Source organism: Amblyomma maculatum, chromosome 2, assembly GCF_055883805.1.
Source record: "Amblyomma maculatum isolate TAMU_Amacu chromosome 2, ASM5588380v1, whole genome shotgun sequence".
NCBI lineage: Eukaryota > Metazoa > Arthropoda > Arachnida > Ixodida > Ixodidae > Amblyomma > Amblyomma maculatum.
In genome coordinates this window covers 123961034-123976199 of record NC_139345.1, presented here as the reverse complement: position 1 = coordinate 123976199, position 15166 = coordinate 123961034, and the positions used below count along the sequence as shown (strand labels likewise).

General features: G+C 49.2%; 1 protein-coding gene across 1 annotated transcript; it reads left to right on the top strand.

Moving 5' to 3' along the window:
* The first annotated feature begins 6919 nt into the window (after positions 1 to 6919).
* Positions 6920 to 9181, top strand: LOC146199766 (uncharacterized). The gene is made up of 2 exons (XM_084592192.1): positions 6920 to 8290; positions 8834 to 9181. The coding sequence occupies exons 1-2, from the start codon at positions 6920 to 6922 to the stop codon at positions 9179 to 9181; spliced, it is 1719 nt and encodes a 572-aa protein (XP_084448318.1).
* Positions 9182 to 15166: the final 5985 nt, after the last annotated feature.

Below are 15166 nucleotides of genomic sequence, written 5' to 3'. Positions count from 1 at the left end.
GGTAGCTTGTGATGCAGCTGGAGATCTCCCGATGCTGGGTACGCTGCATGCCTCTCCGTCAAAGGACGGGGAGCGCTCGCCGAATTGGCGGGTGTAGACGCAATTTGGGCACCGGGCTAGCCTGCGTGCGCAGCGGGTGAAAGGAACGAAGAGTAGCCGCCGCCGACGGGCGATGGCTGTACGAGTAATTTAGGTATGCCTGTATTAAGCTCTCGTTTGGCGAACTGCATTGGCAGTCACACCGGTTACATGGCGGAGCGATTGGGCCTGGAAGCCCCTGCCACTGGGCACGGGCTTCGGATGCTGGCCGGTAGTTCCCGGCGCGAACATACTAGCGCGAGCCGCATCGGCGGGTGCGCCAGGGGACACGTTCAAAAGGACGGAACTTCTATAGCCACATCCATCGGACAGTTGCGGCTCGATGGGCTTACCGGGAATGCCCGGGGCAACGGTCCGGACGGTAGCCGTGCCTGCGTCATCATGCAACACGTCCCATTGATCTCTCAACATCGCATCGGCGGTTGGATTTGTTGTAGCCAGATGGCTAATGCTCGAGGTCTCCCGAGCTTGGCCGCAGACGTCGGCCAACATCATTAGGTCAGACAGCCCGTAGCGCGGGCTGGTCATGTTGTTCATGCAGAGCTAGCTTTCCCCGCTGGAACGCTAGCAGGGCCCCACGTTTTGCGCCAAAAATGTGAGATTCTCTACGGGGCTGCGGATCCGCTCTCAGAGTAAACAACGCTCCGCTAGCTCAGACCACAGTGGTGGCCCCAAGAACAACACGAACACCGAGGAACAAAGGGTTAACCAGTTTAATGGCTTCCTCGGCAGCGCGCGCGCAATCAAGCAACGCTGGTCACCTGATGCAAGTCCGTGTCTTTTCCTGGACGCATCCGTTCAGCTGGCCCGTCCGGTTCGCACTGTCGAGGTGGTGGTGGTGGTGACTATAGTTTATTTTTGGGGTGGGGATACTGATCACGTCTTATGTTAGCTATATTTGCGGCATCACTCTTGGTGACCAGGGGGAAGGGGAAGTTGGAATTAGGGGAAGGTAGCTGACGCCGCAGTTGACGCCGCCATTGCCGCACGAAGCACTATAGGCCCATGCCTACAGAATAGACCTGAAGCCGGTCTCCTTCAGGTAAATCAGGAGGAGCCGGTGAGCAGAAAGTTGGTTCCGAGCCGGGAAGAGCAATTGCCCTTCCGTATCAGCAGGGAGACCAAGATTCCGGTAGCCAGCCAGAAGTTTCTGGTGATGGCCAGTGGAGGCTGGATAGACAAGGAGCAAGTGCCCCAGTGTTGCCGCAAGAGGGACAGGCTGGGCTGGGAGCTCGGTCGCAGGCATACATGCGGGACGGAGTCCATGTGCAGCCTATACGAAGTTGTGGGAGGAGGGATTTGTCCTTCCGTGAAAGTTTGTCAGAGAGCAGTTGGAGATGTTTTCCAGCGGCAATACGACAGTCTGGATAGAACGACCTCACTGACCTTCTCAAGAGGGGTCGTGAAAAGTCGAAAGGTGTGACATCCTCAGTGACAGGGCCGCCGTTGTCGTGTGCCGCTTTGGCCAGGGTATCCGCCTCCTCATTGCCCAGGACTCCGGTATGTCCTGGAACCCAATGAAGGGCCAGTTGATACCCTTAGTCCCGAAGGGCTAGGAGTCGGGCTCGGAGAATGTTCACCGAGAGGTTGATGCCATGGCGGATAGTCAGCAGCTGCAGAGCAGATCTGGAGTCACACAGAACATTCACAGGTCCAGAAGGGACAATGGAAGCGATGAACTGTGCGGCTAAGTGAAGACTGGCAAGCTCAGCAGCTGTTGAACTGGCAGGGAATGACAGGCGGTAGGACCTAGACTGGTCTAGCTGCGGTGCTGTCATGGCAGCAGATGCTTGGAAGGTAGCGGGACGAATCAAGCCATCCTTAAAGAGGAGTGTAGATCCTCTACACTCTTCAAGGAGAGCTGCAGTTGTCTGCTGGAAGGCAGCTGCAGGGGTGTGACGCTTGGTGTGACCGTCCGTACCCAAAAGGATAAGAATTGGGGGTTGATTAGGCGGAGGGGGTAGGACTGAGAAGCCTGGGACGGGACCAATGATTTCCCTGTACACTGCAGACAGCTTACCCATACGAGAATGGGAATTGCTGTGCAGCCGTGCTAGGAGTGAGACATCATCTGGAGCATGGCTGAAACGGTCAATGTGGGTGTCCCCTCTGGGCGAGGAGAAGATCCAGAGGGTAGATACCGGCTTTCGCGAGGGTAGCAGGAATCTGTGAACACTGAGGGACTCCAAGGAATCGTCTAATCCAACGTCTTCGAATCGTGTCGAGAGGGATTACTCGAGTCGACCGAAGGAAGACGAAGGGAAGGGCATACAGGATGACCGATGTTGCCGCTGCTTCAAGGAGCTTGATTACCCAAGTGGATGAGCAACCATTGCCATTTGCAAGGAGACGCTGGACTGCTCTTCCCACACGGTCCAGATGGGAAATGAGGGCTTTGTCCGCAGGGATCCAGGTGAGACGGTCGTCAATTGTGAGACCTACTATCGAGCATTGTAGAGCTCGTTGCACACCACCACACACGCACTCACTCTCCCCAAAACCACCCCCAGCCAACACACACACACACAGCGCGCGCTTCCCTTGCCACAGCAGTCGAGAGAGAGAGGAGAAAGGAGGCTGTCACGTGAAGTGGAGAGGAGAGGCCGCACCTCACCCTCGCCGCCGTGTCCTAGCCAGGAGGGGAAGGTGCGGTGATATGTGCCTTCCCTCAAACTGCAGGCTGGCATTAGCCGGGAGCTCGTAGTGAAAGTGTGTCTTCTGCCATGTTTCTTGGAATCATTAAGTACACTTTTCAGTGCATCCTTTTTCAGAATGGTAAATGTTTGCTTAGAACAAATAAAATATCATCGAAATAACAAAACACTTCATCAGCAAAGTCAGTATTAGACCGCTCAAAATGATCGTGTTAAAGGCGATGAATGCTAACTAAATATACCAATGCAAGCCACAAAGAAAGCGCCATTAGAATTTCAGCCGTGTAGTATAGTCATCACCTTTGAGAATTACTTTTATCTGCAAAATATAGAGATGTGCATTGCGTCATGTGCTACCTCGGCTTTATGTGATATCCTTTTAGCTAGCATTGATCGCCATTTACACGATCATTCTAAGCAACCTAAAATTGACTCTGTTCATTAAGTGTTTCGTTACGCCGATTACTTTTAGTTGTAAACAAACATTGTACCCGTCGTAATGAGGATACACTGAAACACTTCAACAGAACATGACGCAGGGTCCCACTTTAACCTACGAACTCGCGGTGAAATCTAGCCGGCATTTCTTGAATTAATAAATCAGATTCACGAATAAGCACGTTTGCTCGTCATACTCACCGATGGAACAAACAGAACTACTGCGGTATTTTTTATTCCATTGCAAAATAGTGAAGAGGAGAATCGGTAAACTCTGCGTAGATACTGCACTGCGAAAATAGCGAGTACCGTCGGCCACTTATTTAAAAGTCGATTTTCGGGTGCAGCGGTCGAGAGGCGAAGCAGAGCTGAAATCAGGAGAGGGAAAAAGCACATCGATCAGTCATGCTGCTATAGAGCCGTCGTCGTCTGCTTTCCTGTTCTGCTCTGTGCGAGCCAACCTCGCGATACAAGTTCGATGGCCGAGTCGTGAGAATGTGTTTCATTTTCAATGTGTGTCGTATTTATTACATTGATGCGAACACGTAACGCTTTCTGCCAGACACTAGGCTCCGCTCATGTTTGCGGGTAACGTCTGCAGGGAGTTCCTTTCACTAAATTAATGCGCCTATAACGAGCGTCTGCAAAAAAACAGTTTTTCTTCTTTTTAAACATTTGTAACTGATTTCATAGTCACATTAGGACGTTTATAGCGAATGTGTGCTCGTAAGAGAGGCCACCAGCAATAACGCAGCGGATAAATAAAATTACAGGACTGCGCTTCAGTCTGCGTAAGAGCGGAAATGACGAAAGCCAGTTTACAGGACTGTTTTCACTAACTGCATCGTCATTGCCATCCATCATCTTTATCAACTAAGTGCACCGTCATTGCCATCTCCACTATCATTATTATCGTTATCACTGACTGCATCGTCGTTGTCATCGCTACTGCTGTAATCACGATAGACAAAGAGAATTACGATCGGTCTCTCGCGAGCCCAGCTGTTTCAGTTTTTATTCCGCGGAATTTTTCCCATGCAATAAAGAAGCAAAAAGCCCAGCGTGTCCTAGTGTTTTACGCACTCGGCTGGGGATCAGAATTTACTGGTTCGATCCCCGGTGCAGACATCTTTTTTCAGCTGTCAGTTTGTGCGAACATTTCCTGGGAACTTTTCCTGGGGATAGTTTCGCAGCCCATGAGCCAAGAAAGGCTTTCGCCTGAAAACTAGTTCGCCACAGGTTCTTGGGACTCTGATGCATAGCAGCCGATGATGGGCAGGGGTTGACTTGCAAAACTGATCGAAAACTTTATTACCACCGCTATAGGAGGTTCTCTATAATCCCGCACTCAGGTACGCAGACCCGAATGGGGGGCTGGGAATCCGCAACTAGAAGCGCTCAAGACTACACTGAAGGAAGCAACAACCCCTCCGCAGACCAAAGCAAAGAGAATTTCCCATGGCCTCGAAAAAGTGGAAAGCGGGCATAACGTGTCGTTAGTCTTTTCCGCCCCTCGAAAGCTCGGCCAGCTCGCCGCGTCGCAAGTGGAAACAAAAAGCGTGGACGCAAAAAGAGGTGCCGGAACCGTCTTGTGGAAAGCGCCACAGGCGTTGTGTACGAAACCCGCTTGACGTGTAGAAGATCGTACACTGGGCAGACAGGACGTTGCGTCAACGACCTGATCAGGGAGCACGCGAGAGATTTAATGAATGGGCAAAGTGCACAATCTTGGTGAGCCCTGTGACTGTTGCAAGGACTGTTCACCGATGTTCTCGGATGCGAGAATTCAGAGCAGGACCATATTGAAAACTGAACGAAAAACGATATGAGCATAATTATATCCAGAGAGGGGATTCGTAATGTGTTAGCCACCAGTCATTTCTATTATAGAGCGCAGAAAAGATGTTTCTGTCGAAGATTCTGAGATAAAGGCGTGATGTGTGGCCCTTTTTTTCCTTTGCACGGTATGCGCCTGCGCTGGTCTTGGTGTTCCATGAAATTTGCGCACTATGCTATACAAGAACACACAAGAAAGCAGGAAACACATACACAGGTAAAGCGCGCTTCCTGTGTTTCCTGATTTCTTGTCTGTCTGTGTATAGCGCAGTGCGCAAATTTCTTGAAGTGCTAAACCAACTAGCCCCCAATGCTGCTTTGGTGATGGTGTGCTTAAGTATGTTTTCCACTGAATAAACCAGTTGTCAGTCAGCCGCTGTGTTCATTCTTCCTTTTGTTTTGCCATATGCCGTTGCGCTGAAAGCTATGAGCTCACGTCGTGTCACAGACTTAGGAAAAGTCTTTTTGTTATTGTGGGCCTAGGGAAGCTCGCACCTTTACCGGCCCGTTTAGTGACTCCTGGAAGCGTCAGACTCTTGAGAAATCCCATGATGGTTACGAGTGTGAAATGCGAATGCTTAAGGATTAGTCGTAGTGTGACAGCAAATGATTTTCACTCATATTTCTATTGTGTCACAAAACCAGACATCCGGAGATCAAACTTGATTGGTTTGGGATTGCAGTAATATTCTTGAATGAACATTTTACAACCAATCGCTCACAGCTGTGAAGGTACCTGCATGTTTGTTGAGACACTCTGGTTAAATTGAGCGATCTTGAACCACAGTGTGCCATTTTATTCTCCCTCTACCGGTAAAGTGTTATTTTAGTGCAATTGGTTTACTTGTCAGAGTCGATGCTGCAATTGGTCTGTAAAACTTGTTCGACTAACTCGGATTTCCTCCCGATACCAAAGCCGGAGCCGCCATCTTCTCCACTGAATGGCTGCCTTCACACGGTAATAATTACTCAAAAACTGCAGAAATAAGTAAATAGAATTCCCTATGGTTTAAAGTTCACGTTGTTTCGATAGCGCAAAGCGACTGAATACTTGATATCGTAGTGCGTTATCTATCATGCCATAAGATCAGAATCACAAAATGAAACGTTCACACTTGACCGGCATAGCAGTATTTTGGCAGTGAACAAAAAACATCTGGAGTGAAAACGTTTTTTTTTTTGCTGGGAGTTGGGTGCGGGGGGCGGGAGGAGCAATGCTGCAAATTTCGTACGTCTCATTTGGAAGTCACGTTATTGAAGGGGAAAAGCAAAAGTTATAACTTCAGATGAAGACTTCCACCTTCTCTGCTGATATCAATCAGATCGCTATGTCGCAGAAGAAAAGCACGTGATACTCGCCACCACCAAGGTGCAAATCACGCATGGCTAACTGTACCGCGCTGATAGTTCGCGCCTACTTTTATGATGATGTCAATTACATAACGCGCACGTCGCAAGAGCGTCAGCAAACTGTCGGGGTAGGAAAAAGATGTCGCTTTCGAGTGCAAGGGTTCGAAACAAAAACTATATGCAGAGGAGCTGTGTGTGGGGAAATTTCTGGGGAAAAGGGTAATGTGCCAGAACAGATCAATAAAAAAAACCTAATAATATCTAACTGCCGTAACGAGTACCTCACGTCACGCTGTAAAATTACTGCGCAAAAGCACCACGAAGCCTGATACACACGGGCCTCACGTGTGCGTTGTGCCCCAATCCGTATCAAAAATAGATACTCTTCTTACCTCCACTTAGATAGGCAGCCCTTGATTGCGTTTCACATCTCAGACTGGCTTCGTCTACTGTTCAGAAAAAGAAGCAGATTGTGTGTAAACAGCCTCGGCTCACAGACTTCAGTACGGAACGGTGCACAGATAGTTCTAGGCTATTTCAACATGGCAGCTTCGTCGGAATTCTGGCTTCCCGCCAATGCCTCTGCAGATGTTTTGGAGAAATATCTCGAAACCAATGGGACGGGTCTCTTGACTCTGCATTTTACCAACTGCATCGTCGCTGACCCGAATGAACTATTCCGACTAGCCGGCCTCTGTAAAAGGCTACGCACCCTGCAGGCTGTCGCCTGCCTGTTGAAAGCGCCCGACTTCCTGCGGCTCATGTTGGAAACGCTCCGGGAGCTCACACACCTGGAATTCTCGATGATAGACAAGCAAACTGAAGCCCGTAACCATGTCGAGCTCATTCGGAACGTTGACACCGACCTTCGCGGCGGTCGGGCAAGCAACCTGCGTCATTTGTACGTCGAGGTAGCCGGCGATCCCAACTTCGACCTTCTCGAAGCGTTCCTGCAGTACTGCCCGAACGTAACAGACCTTCATGTACACTTGGTGAGCGGATGCTTTGTAAGTTCCGTCCTCAGGTGCGCCCGCATCTTGGCCAATCGGCACAACATGGAGAGGTTCGTGTTCACTTCCGAGGTCTCGTCGCCGTTGCCGGTGGAAGTACCAGCAGCGCTCGAGTTCGGACACTGCGCACTCGTTTGCTCCAACGTGCTGTACCGCCGCGAAGGACTACGCTGGAATTGCGCACGGCTTAGTGACCTGGCGGCATCTACGGAACCGGCGGGTATCCCCGAGCCTTTCGTAGTAGTTGCCGTCAACCAAATTTATCTCGCGCAACAGATTAGCGATGCCACCATGAACCACCGTTGGAACGACGTGCGGACCTTTAGTCTCATCCTGCTGCCGTCGCCGTACATTGGTGGTGCAAGTGCGGCTGATTCTTGTCAGGGACCATTGACCAACCTGTTCCAGAGTTTCAAGGACCTCACTGAGCTGAATGTCAGTTCCTGCCATTTCCAACAGGGTCTAGACCTGGCGGCAGCGCTGACGTCGCTCCGCCGTCTCCAGGCGCTCTCCCTTCCTCCGTGCGGCCTTCGCCATGACAGCGCACTTCAGAAACTAGCGGAGAACTGTCCCGGCATCCACGACCTAGACGTTCGCTCCGGCTTTGTCAGCTGGAGTGCGGCTTGCCCTCCTTGCACGCACGGGCTCTACTTGAACCCTTCTGACATGGCTCCGTTGAGCGTCAGCCACTTGGATGGACGTCTCACAATCTGCAATGTGCCCATGCGGGGCTCCCTGCAGTTTACCGCAAGCTGTATGCTGGCCGAACTGCGTATCATCGACTATTCCGAGAATCCGCTTGAAGACTACAAGCGCCTGGGCGAGCTTCTATCGAATAATGTTAGGCTGCGTACCTTGGTTCTCAAGTACAAGGGGCTCAACTTTGCCATGCCCTATTTCGAGGTAGTTGTGCTTGTAGCGTCACCGACACCATGATGAGTGGTGACAACTAGCTTACTCGTAGCGCATAGGAGCAATAGGAGAAAACAGCTTAAATTCACATACCTGTAGCCTGATTTCTATACATAATGTTTGTGGCCCCTGTGCCATCATGGCAAGGCATCCATACGAGGAGCCACGCCGTCAGTTATGTTACTGGACGCGCATGTTTTGAGAATTCGGGCCGGAACTTCTTTTCTTGTTCCCTTTTTCTGCTCTGCTACACTGCGCCACAGCAACAGCGATAGCAAAGCCGGCAGTGTCGTAAAGCTTTGAAGGGAAGCGTAATGAATGTTGTGCTTTTCCAGCTTAGCCTCGTATGTTCAGGCGTATTTATTTTTTATCAGGCTGTGAATCTGCCTGAGTGCGATAGTCTTCGTTGTTTTGCTAGGTTTTGCAGCACCATGTAGATAATCTAGCAGTAGGCAGCGTGTGCGGCTTCATTTCATTAACACGTGAACTTCGTGTGACGCTTTGTGAACGATTCCCGTATTTCGTTTTATTCAGGAGGACATGAAGAAGGCGACGACTCTCCGCTACCTTTGTGTAGCGACGCTCAGCGTGGTTTTGCTCGGGCTCGCCCGCACTGCCGTGAACTCGCTGGCCAACAGCCTGCCCCGACTGGAAGCCTTGCACGCCCACTACCGGGACTCGGACGACTCGGAGAAGCAGATAACCTGGCTCTGCCCTACCGAAGACCCGGAGGAGTTGCAGGGGCTCGTGGCCGCCGCCGAGGTGCCGCAGCCAGGTGATCGCGGGCACACTGTCTTCGGGAGGCCCTGCGTCATCTGCTCGACGCAGACGTTCATTGGACTACTCAAGGCGCACAATCGAGGGAGGAAGACGAGCCTGTAGTCACTGCCCCTCACCCTGTATCCAGCCCTTTCATGCATCGCGGCAACACGAGCCAAGTAGCAGACTTTGTGTTAGGTGTCGGTGGCATCCTCAAGTTGTTTCACATATTGTACGCTTCTCGTTTCTAGAGAATTAAGCTAGCTACGATACACAATGCCAGCCGTGTCACCCCCTCCTTGCACCCATCTAAGAAAATTTTGCCTCCCATCTAAGCAGCGAATCTGCTCTTTTGTTCCCCTGCCTTGAACTTCAACTCCAAAATTTAGTTAAGAATCGCCATTGGAACTTTGCGCAAATGTTTGACCGCTTTCTCTACTGCGTTCTCAATTGCAACCACTTTTTCAGCTCATGGCGGGTCTTGATTTTTATATTTACTTGCACATTCGATGCTCAATTTGTAGCGCGTATTTTATCCTCGACGAATATTTTATCTGTGAAAACGTGCTCTGAAATAAAGTGCGCTGCTTTTACATACCCTTCCTGGAATTGCTGATTCATACACGGAGTGGCGGTCCAGTGCTTTTCGCACCTGCTTTGCGAGTAGTTGCCAGCGCCGGCAGCTACGCACAAGTTTTCCAGTCAGCATAAACTTTACGCAGGCGTGCTATTTTGCTTCGCTTCTGAAATTTCGGCAAAACTGATCTCCACCGTGAGAAAAAAAGAATAGCGCATTAAGCATGCGGTTCTTTCTCCGAGCGGCCTTGCAGCAGCAAACCTTAATAGTAAAAATAAGCGATGTGTAATTTTACCGTTTGTAGCTGCAGTATGCACACGCAGATTTAAGGCTGTACCGTGCACTCGAGCGAAGCCCCCTGCCTCAGTAAATCGCCACTATGTGATACTTAATGAATAGAAAATGAGACGTGTTTACGTAGATGTTCTTTGCTGTATTTTTAACGGCATTTCATAAAGATACCCACCGTTGACTTCTACTTATTCTTCAACGATTACGTGTGACCCTTCTTATATTGGACTGGATATGCAAATTTCTTACTTTCATAGACTTGCTCTACGGCGTCCACCAAGGCACTAAACGTGGACTGGCGCACAAAAAGGTCAGTGATTTAAACAAGAGGAGAAGGACAGTTTAGAGCTTGCAACAACTTTTAACGCTAATGATTCTCGTATAAGTGTAGACCGTTTAACCGAGAGCAAGCCGGAGAGGATGAAAATACTCTAACAAGATTCATTGCGCCAGCCCATTGTTGCCAGTACCGAGTGGGCTGCGCATTCTCCCGCTTCCTGCATAGCAGAGCGGCCTCGCACTTCAGTATAGTGTCATTTGAGACACTTAAATACCTCTATGAGCGCCCTTTTTAGTAATGTCATCAGGACAGCAATGCGCGTTCGTGGACTGCACAAACAACCAAAGAAATCGCGAGATGATTCCCGAGAGCGTATGCGGGAAGCATGCAACGACAGCGCTAGTGCAGCTGTCATATCTTTCTGCTGCACTGCTTTCCAGTCCATCCTGATTTAATTCGCCTATGAACGTATTGTGTAAGCCAGAAAGACTTAGTACCAATGACGAACTCACGAATATGAAGCCCATTTTATTTCCTCCGCTGTAGTAAACACGCACGCCGGGCAGGTAGTGCCTCCCGCAAGCCCTCCGCCCCAACGATACGGTGGATCTCTTCCGCCAGAGCCAGAACAGACTAAAATCTGTTCTTCGCTTAAACAATAAGCCGACAGCAAAAAAAAAAAAAATCGTCCTTGCGGATCTCTGACCCATACCGTGTGGCTGATAACTGCAATACAAACAAGTTTCTCAACTGGTACGGCGCACCGCATCGTCTGCACGCTGGCTCCGCTGCTATGGCATCACCGAAATTTACATCTTTAGTTTTGCTGATGCAATGGGATCGGCAGTAAGACAGTTCCACAAGAGACCATTTACGTTATCGCTGAGCCATCAGAAAGCGCCGTCGAATATGCCTTCGATGTTAAACAATTTAGGCATTGCGACGGCTTGGGTGTAGCGCTTGGCGAGAGTGCCGTCATACGGCGTGCCAGCGGGCGGCGCCGCTTTCGTAAGCGCTGCTGTATGTGCTGCGAATTTTTTCGACAAGGTTTTCGACGTTTTGCTCAACAATACGTCGTGCAGACTGTGCTGCTACGACGGGGCGGGGATACAATGATACTGCGGCCGCCGGACGTACTAAGGCTGCATAAAAACATCGACGGATGCTTTACTTTAAACACTACTTCTTTTATGTGCTGTTATTGAAACGTGATTTAACTTGTAAGTATACAATGCTGAAGCAGGACAGCTCGATCGTATGCTTTTCGCACTGAAACGTGGTTTAACTTGAAAGTATACAATGCTGAAGCAGGACAGCTCGATCGTATGCTTTTCGCACTAGGTCGCCTGCGGACCACCGACACGCATGCATTTGCCAAGCTCGGTAGCGATAGCAGCAGTTAGCGACGTAACCGCGATGAACGCTGCCCCTGCTTTAATGCGAAATGAAACAAGCGCAACATCGAATATAAATATGCCCTGTCGAGAGGAAATACATGACCTGATATGGGTCGCACTTCACGTTAAATGAATGCGGCGATGTCTGGAAAGCATCTTTCGTAGTATCTCTATTCCGCATTCGGTAGCTGCCCGTACGTTTCATTCGCTGTATGTGTGTACAGTTACCATTGCGATTATAAAATATGACTGAAAATACATGTATCGTGAAAGATACAAAAGATACATCCTCACAGTTAACTCTGACGAGCTCGGCCTGTGGAAGCGGAGCACAATCCTTCGCAGCCGCCCGGGCTGCTAGTGTTGCTGCTTCCAACAGCTGCCGCCATGTCAAACGGATGGTATACGGTTTGCTGGCGCTCTCAAACAAAGCAAAAAATAGCACCAAGGTGTCTGATACCATTCACGAGCAGCGCGAAACTGCACTTTTACACTGCCGCGTCGCAGCATCAACACGCACAGCACAGTCCAAGATGGCATCAAGAGGAACCGGAGCGGACTTTCCCAGTTTGGTTCATACGGGGCGCCACTGTCAAACTAAGATGGCTGCGCCCAGGCATCAAAATTAAAATTGTCTATATACACACTGAACAATCCGACGTCATCGTCAACGCATGCGTAAATAGGTCAGCTCTTTTTCGGAAAGAGTGGTATATTTGGAACTGACACATATTTCCCGAAGACTGCATATCAGTTCCGATTCCCCGATTTCTCGTCTCACACCTTCCTTGTTCTTTTTTCTGATAAAAGGGCTCGGAAAATTAGGAGAACAATTGTTATAATTCATGCAGCGGATGGCCATAAAACCTTGAAAATCTCTCGATTCATGTACATTTTTTACAGTCTTGGTAAGTGCGCTCATCCCGCTATTTACGGCATGTAACAACACTCTTAAATTGCCACGTTACACTTGGACCCTTGCTCTTATTGTTCTACACAACACTGATCTACACCATTGATCTGCAAATATTGTTTCTCACATCCGCCTATTTGCAGATGATTGCGTCGTCTGTTGTTCCCATCAAAAGAAGTTCAGACTCGCAAACTTCAAGGTGTTGAAGCCTTGTACGACAAATGGTTTGTGTCCTTAAACATAGGCAAAACTTCAGCAATATCTTTTCATCGATGATAACATTATAAACCTTCCTGGTATGTCAGACGCGGCTTCAAAATTTCACCTATCCAGTCATATAAATACCCTTGTAATACCTTACCTGTCTACACATGTAATGAACACTGCTAACGAAGCTAACCGCACTTTTAATTGCTTACGTCAAAAAATGCGCCTCGCTCCTGCCTTGAATAAAAGGTTAACGTATCTCATCTTTTCGACTTAAGCAACGATGATACACATGTTCTGTCTTGGGTCGTCATCAATATAACCCTTCTACCATCCTCGAAGCAGTCCAAATCGAGGACGGAGATTTATTTTTGAGATTACTCTTATCACACAAAGTAGCTCTGCTTTTGCTCGTATCACTCGATGCAAGCCATGGTTAACTCGACACAGTTCTTTTTACGCAGTTTACAAGTATTCAGACTCGCGGTGCCGACAACTACTATTGCGAAGCACGGTTTTTCGAGCGAACCAGTTTTATACACTACCGCTTAAAAATTGTTCCGTCGTTACAACTCGCAAAAAGAAAGGTGGAAACTACTATAAAACACATGAACTTTTGCACTATACTATAACAAATATTGAACGCACCAGGAAATTGTATCCATGTTCAACTCTGTACCCAGACGTGGAAGGTGTATCTCGGAGTTTCGATATCTGCCATAAAGACTTGCATGACACCGACGCATATTTACGGCTGCTATAGCATTTGTAAGCACACAAGAAGTGATCAAAAATGTGCAAGGACTGGCACTTTGCATGTCCCGACATATCACTTAATGTGTAAACAAGAACAGTGAACCAAGACGGGACCATCTATTTACTTCCCAAAAAAGGCATTCAAACACTTCCCCGTTCCTGCTTTTGTGTGATAGATATATGGGAGAGAGTAGATCATTCGGCCACTAACAAATGTCTGTACAAAGCAGCGGATGTGATGCTCTCGCGTGCCTCTGTGCTTGTTGGCTATTCGTTTGGTGGGTGGCGTTAGTTCAGTTTGCAGAACAGTGCTCGATGACGGCTTTGAGAAGTTCGAGTCGAGGCACGTGCGTGAATTGCGAAGTAACTTTAGATATCGGTGAAACGTTTCTATTACACTGAGCACCTGACGCCCCTTCTGAATATTTTCTCCCTGGAAAGCAGTCTGGGCACAGTCTGGGCTGCAGCCTTCACTAAGGTATACATTAACACTTTAATGCAGTATTTCCAGCTCAGTGTCAACAGTTCCAGCAACGCTTCTTATTAATTCACATTTCTCAGTACGGAGGCGAGGCATGACAATTTTAGCATATCAGCTTCCGATGTTAAACACAAACAGATTCGGAACTGAGGTAGTCCGTTGGCAATTTCCCGTAAGCACTGAGAGTAGATGTTCTGTTTTTCCAGAAGTGCAACTTCCGCACCTCCGTCGATGTCCTTTTCTTTCGTTCTCATTTTAATGTTGAGGCCTTTTTTTTCTTTAACGGACTCTCGATCTTTCTTTCACCAGCATACAGGGAATGTGCTCATTGTGCATATGGCATAGACGGCCCGTGATTGTCGTTGACGGTGTTCTACATGGCCGCAGGACTCGTTTTGTCAGCGTGTATGCGCCAATCACGCTTAGTTTGACAAACGAGTTCCTTCGGTCCATCACGGCATACGTTCTCGTTGACGTGCTCCACTTTCTGCTCGGGGATTTCAATTGTGTTTTAGACGCAATGCGCGACATCACGGGGCCTGGTCAGGGAGCCTCCAATTACCACGCGAAGGAACTTGGAAAGTTAGTGCGATCATTGCGCTTAGAGGACGCGTGGGTCACTTTTCACAGAGACCATTTCGAGGCAACGCGAGTCAGGGGCCAGAGCGCGAGCCAAATATATCGTGTTTACATCCCCTCTGCCATGGCACCTGACTTGCTACAGTGTGAGGTACTGCCTTTAACATCAGGCCTTAAACTAAGTGATCACTTCCCGGTTATGGTTATTCTGCGGGCAGCCCCTGGTCGTGCAAATAGCCCTCTGATGTGGCGCGTGGATGAAGCGGTACTCCACAATGAAGAGTGCGTTAATGATATACGCCGAGAGTTCTGCTTGTCTGTGGCCTCAGTTAGTGATGTAACTCGTGCTACTTGGGACGCACTGAAAACACGCTGGCGCGATGTTCTTGCGTGTGCGGGGAAGGCGCGGCGTGTGCGCATTACGACCATGCTGAATGACGTTCTGAACCGTATGCGCATCGTACGTGGCGGTGAAACGCTTACATTCGCGATGCGCGAATATCTTGAGACGCTATGCTAGCGTTATGACCGCATTCTCGAGGACAGTTCCCGCGCATCACTCTCCGCGGGTCCATCCAACATGCCGCTTGAGGATGGCGCGGACCTCGGACGCGCTCGAGCCATTGG

Coding starts and splice junctions, on each gene's coding strand:
- LOC146199766 (XM_084592192.1), top strand. CDS start 6,920: ATGGCAGCTTCGTCGGAATTCTGGCTTCCCGCCAATGCCTCTGCAGAT. Junction 8,291..8,833: donor TTGCCATGCCCTATTTCGAG/GTAGTTGTGCTT, acceptor CGTTTTATTCAG/GAGGACATGAAGAAGGCGAC.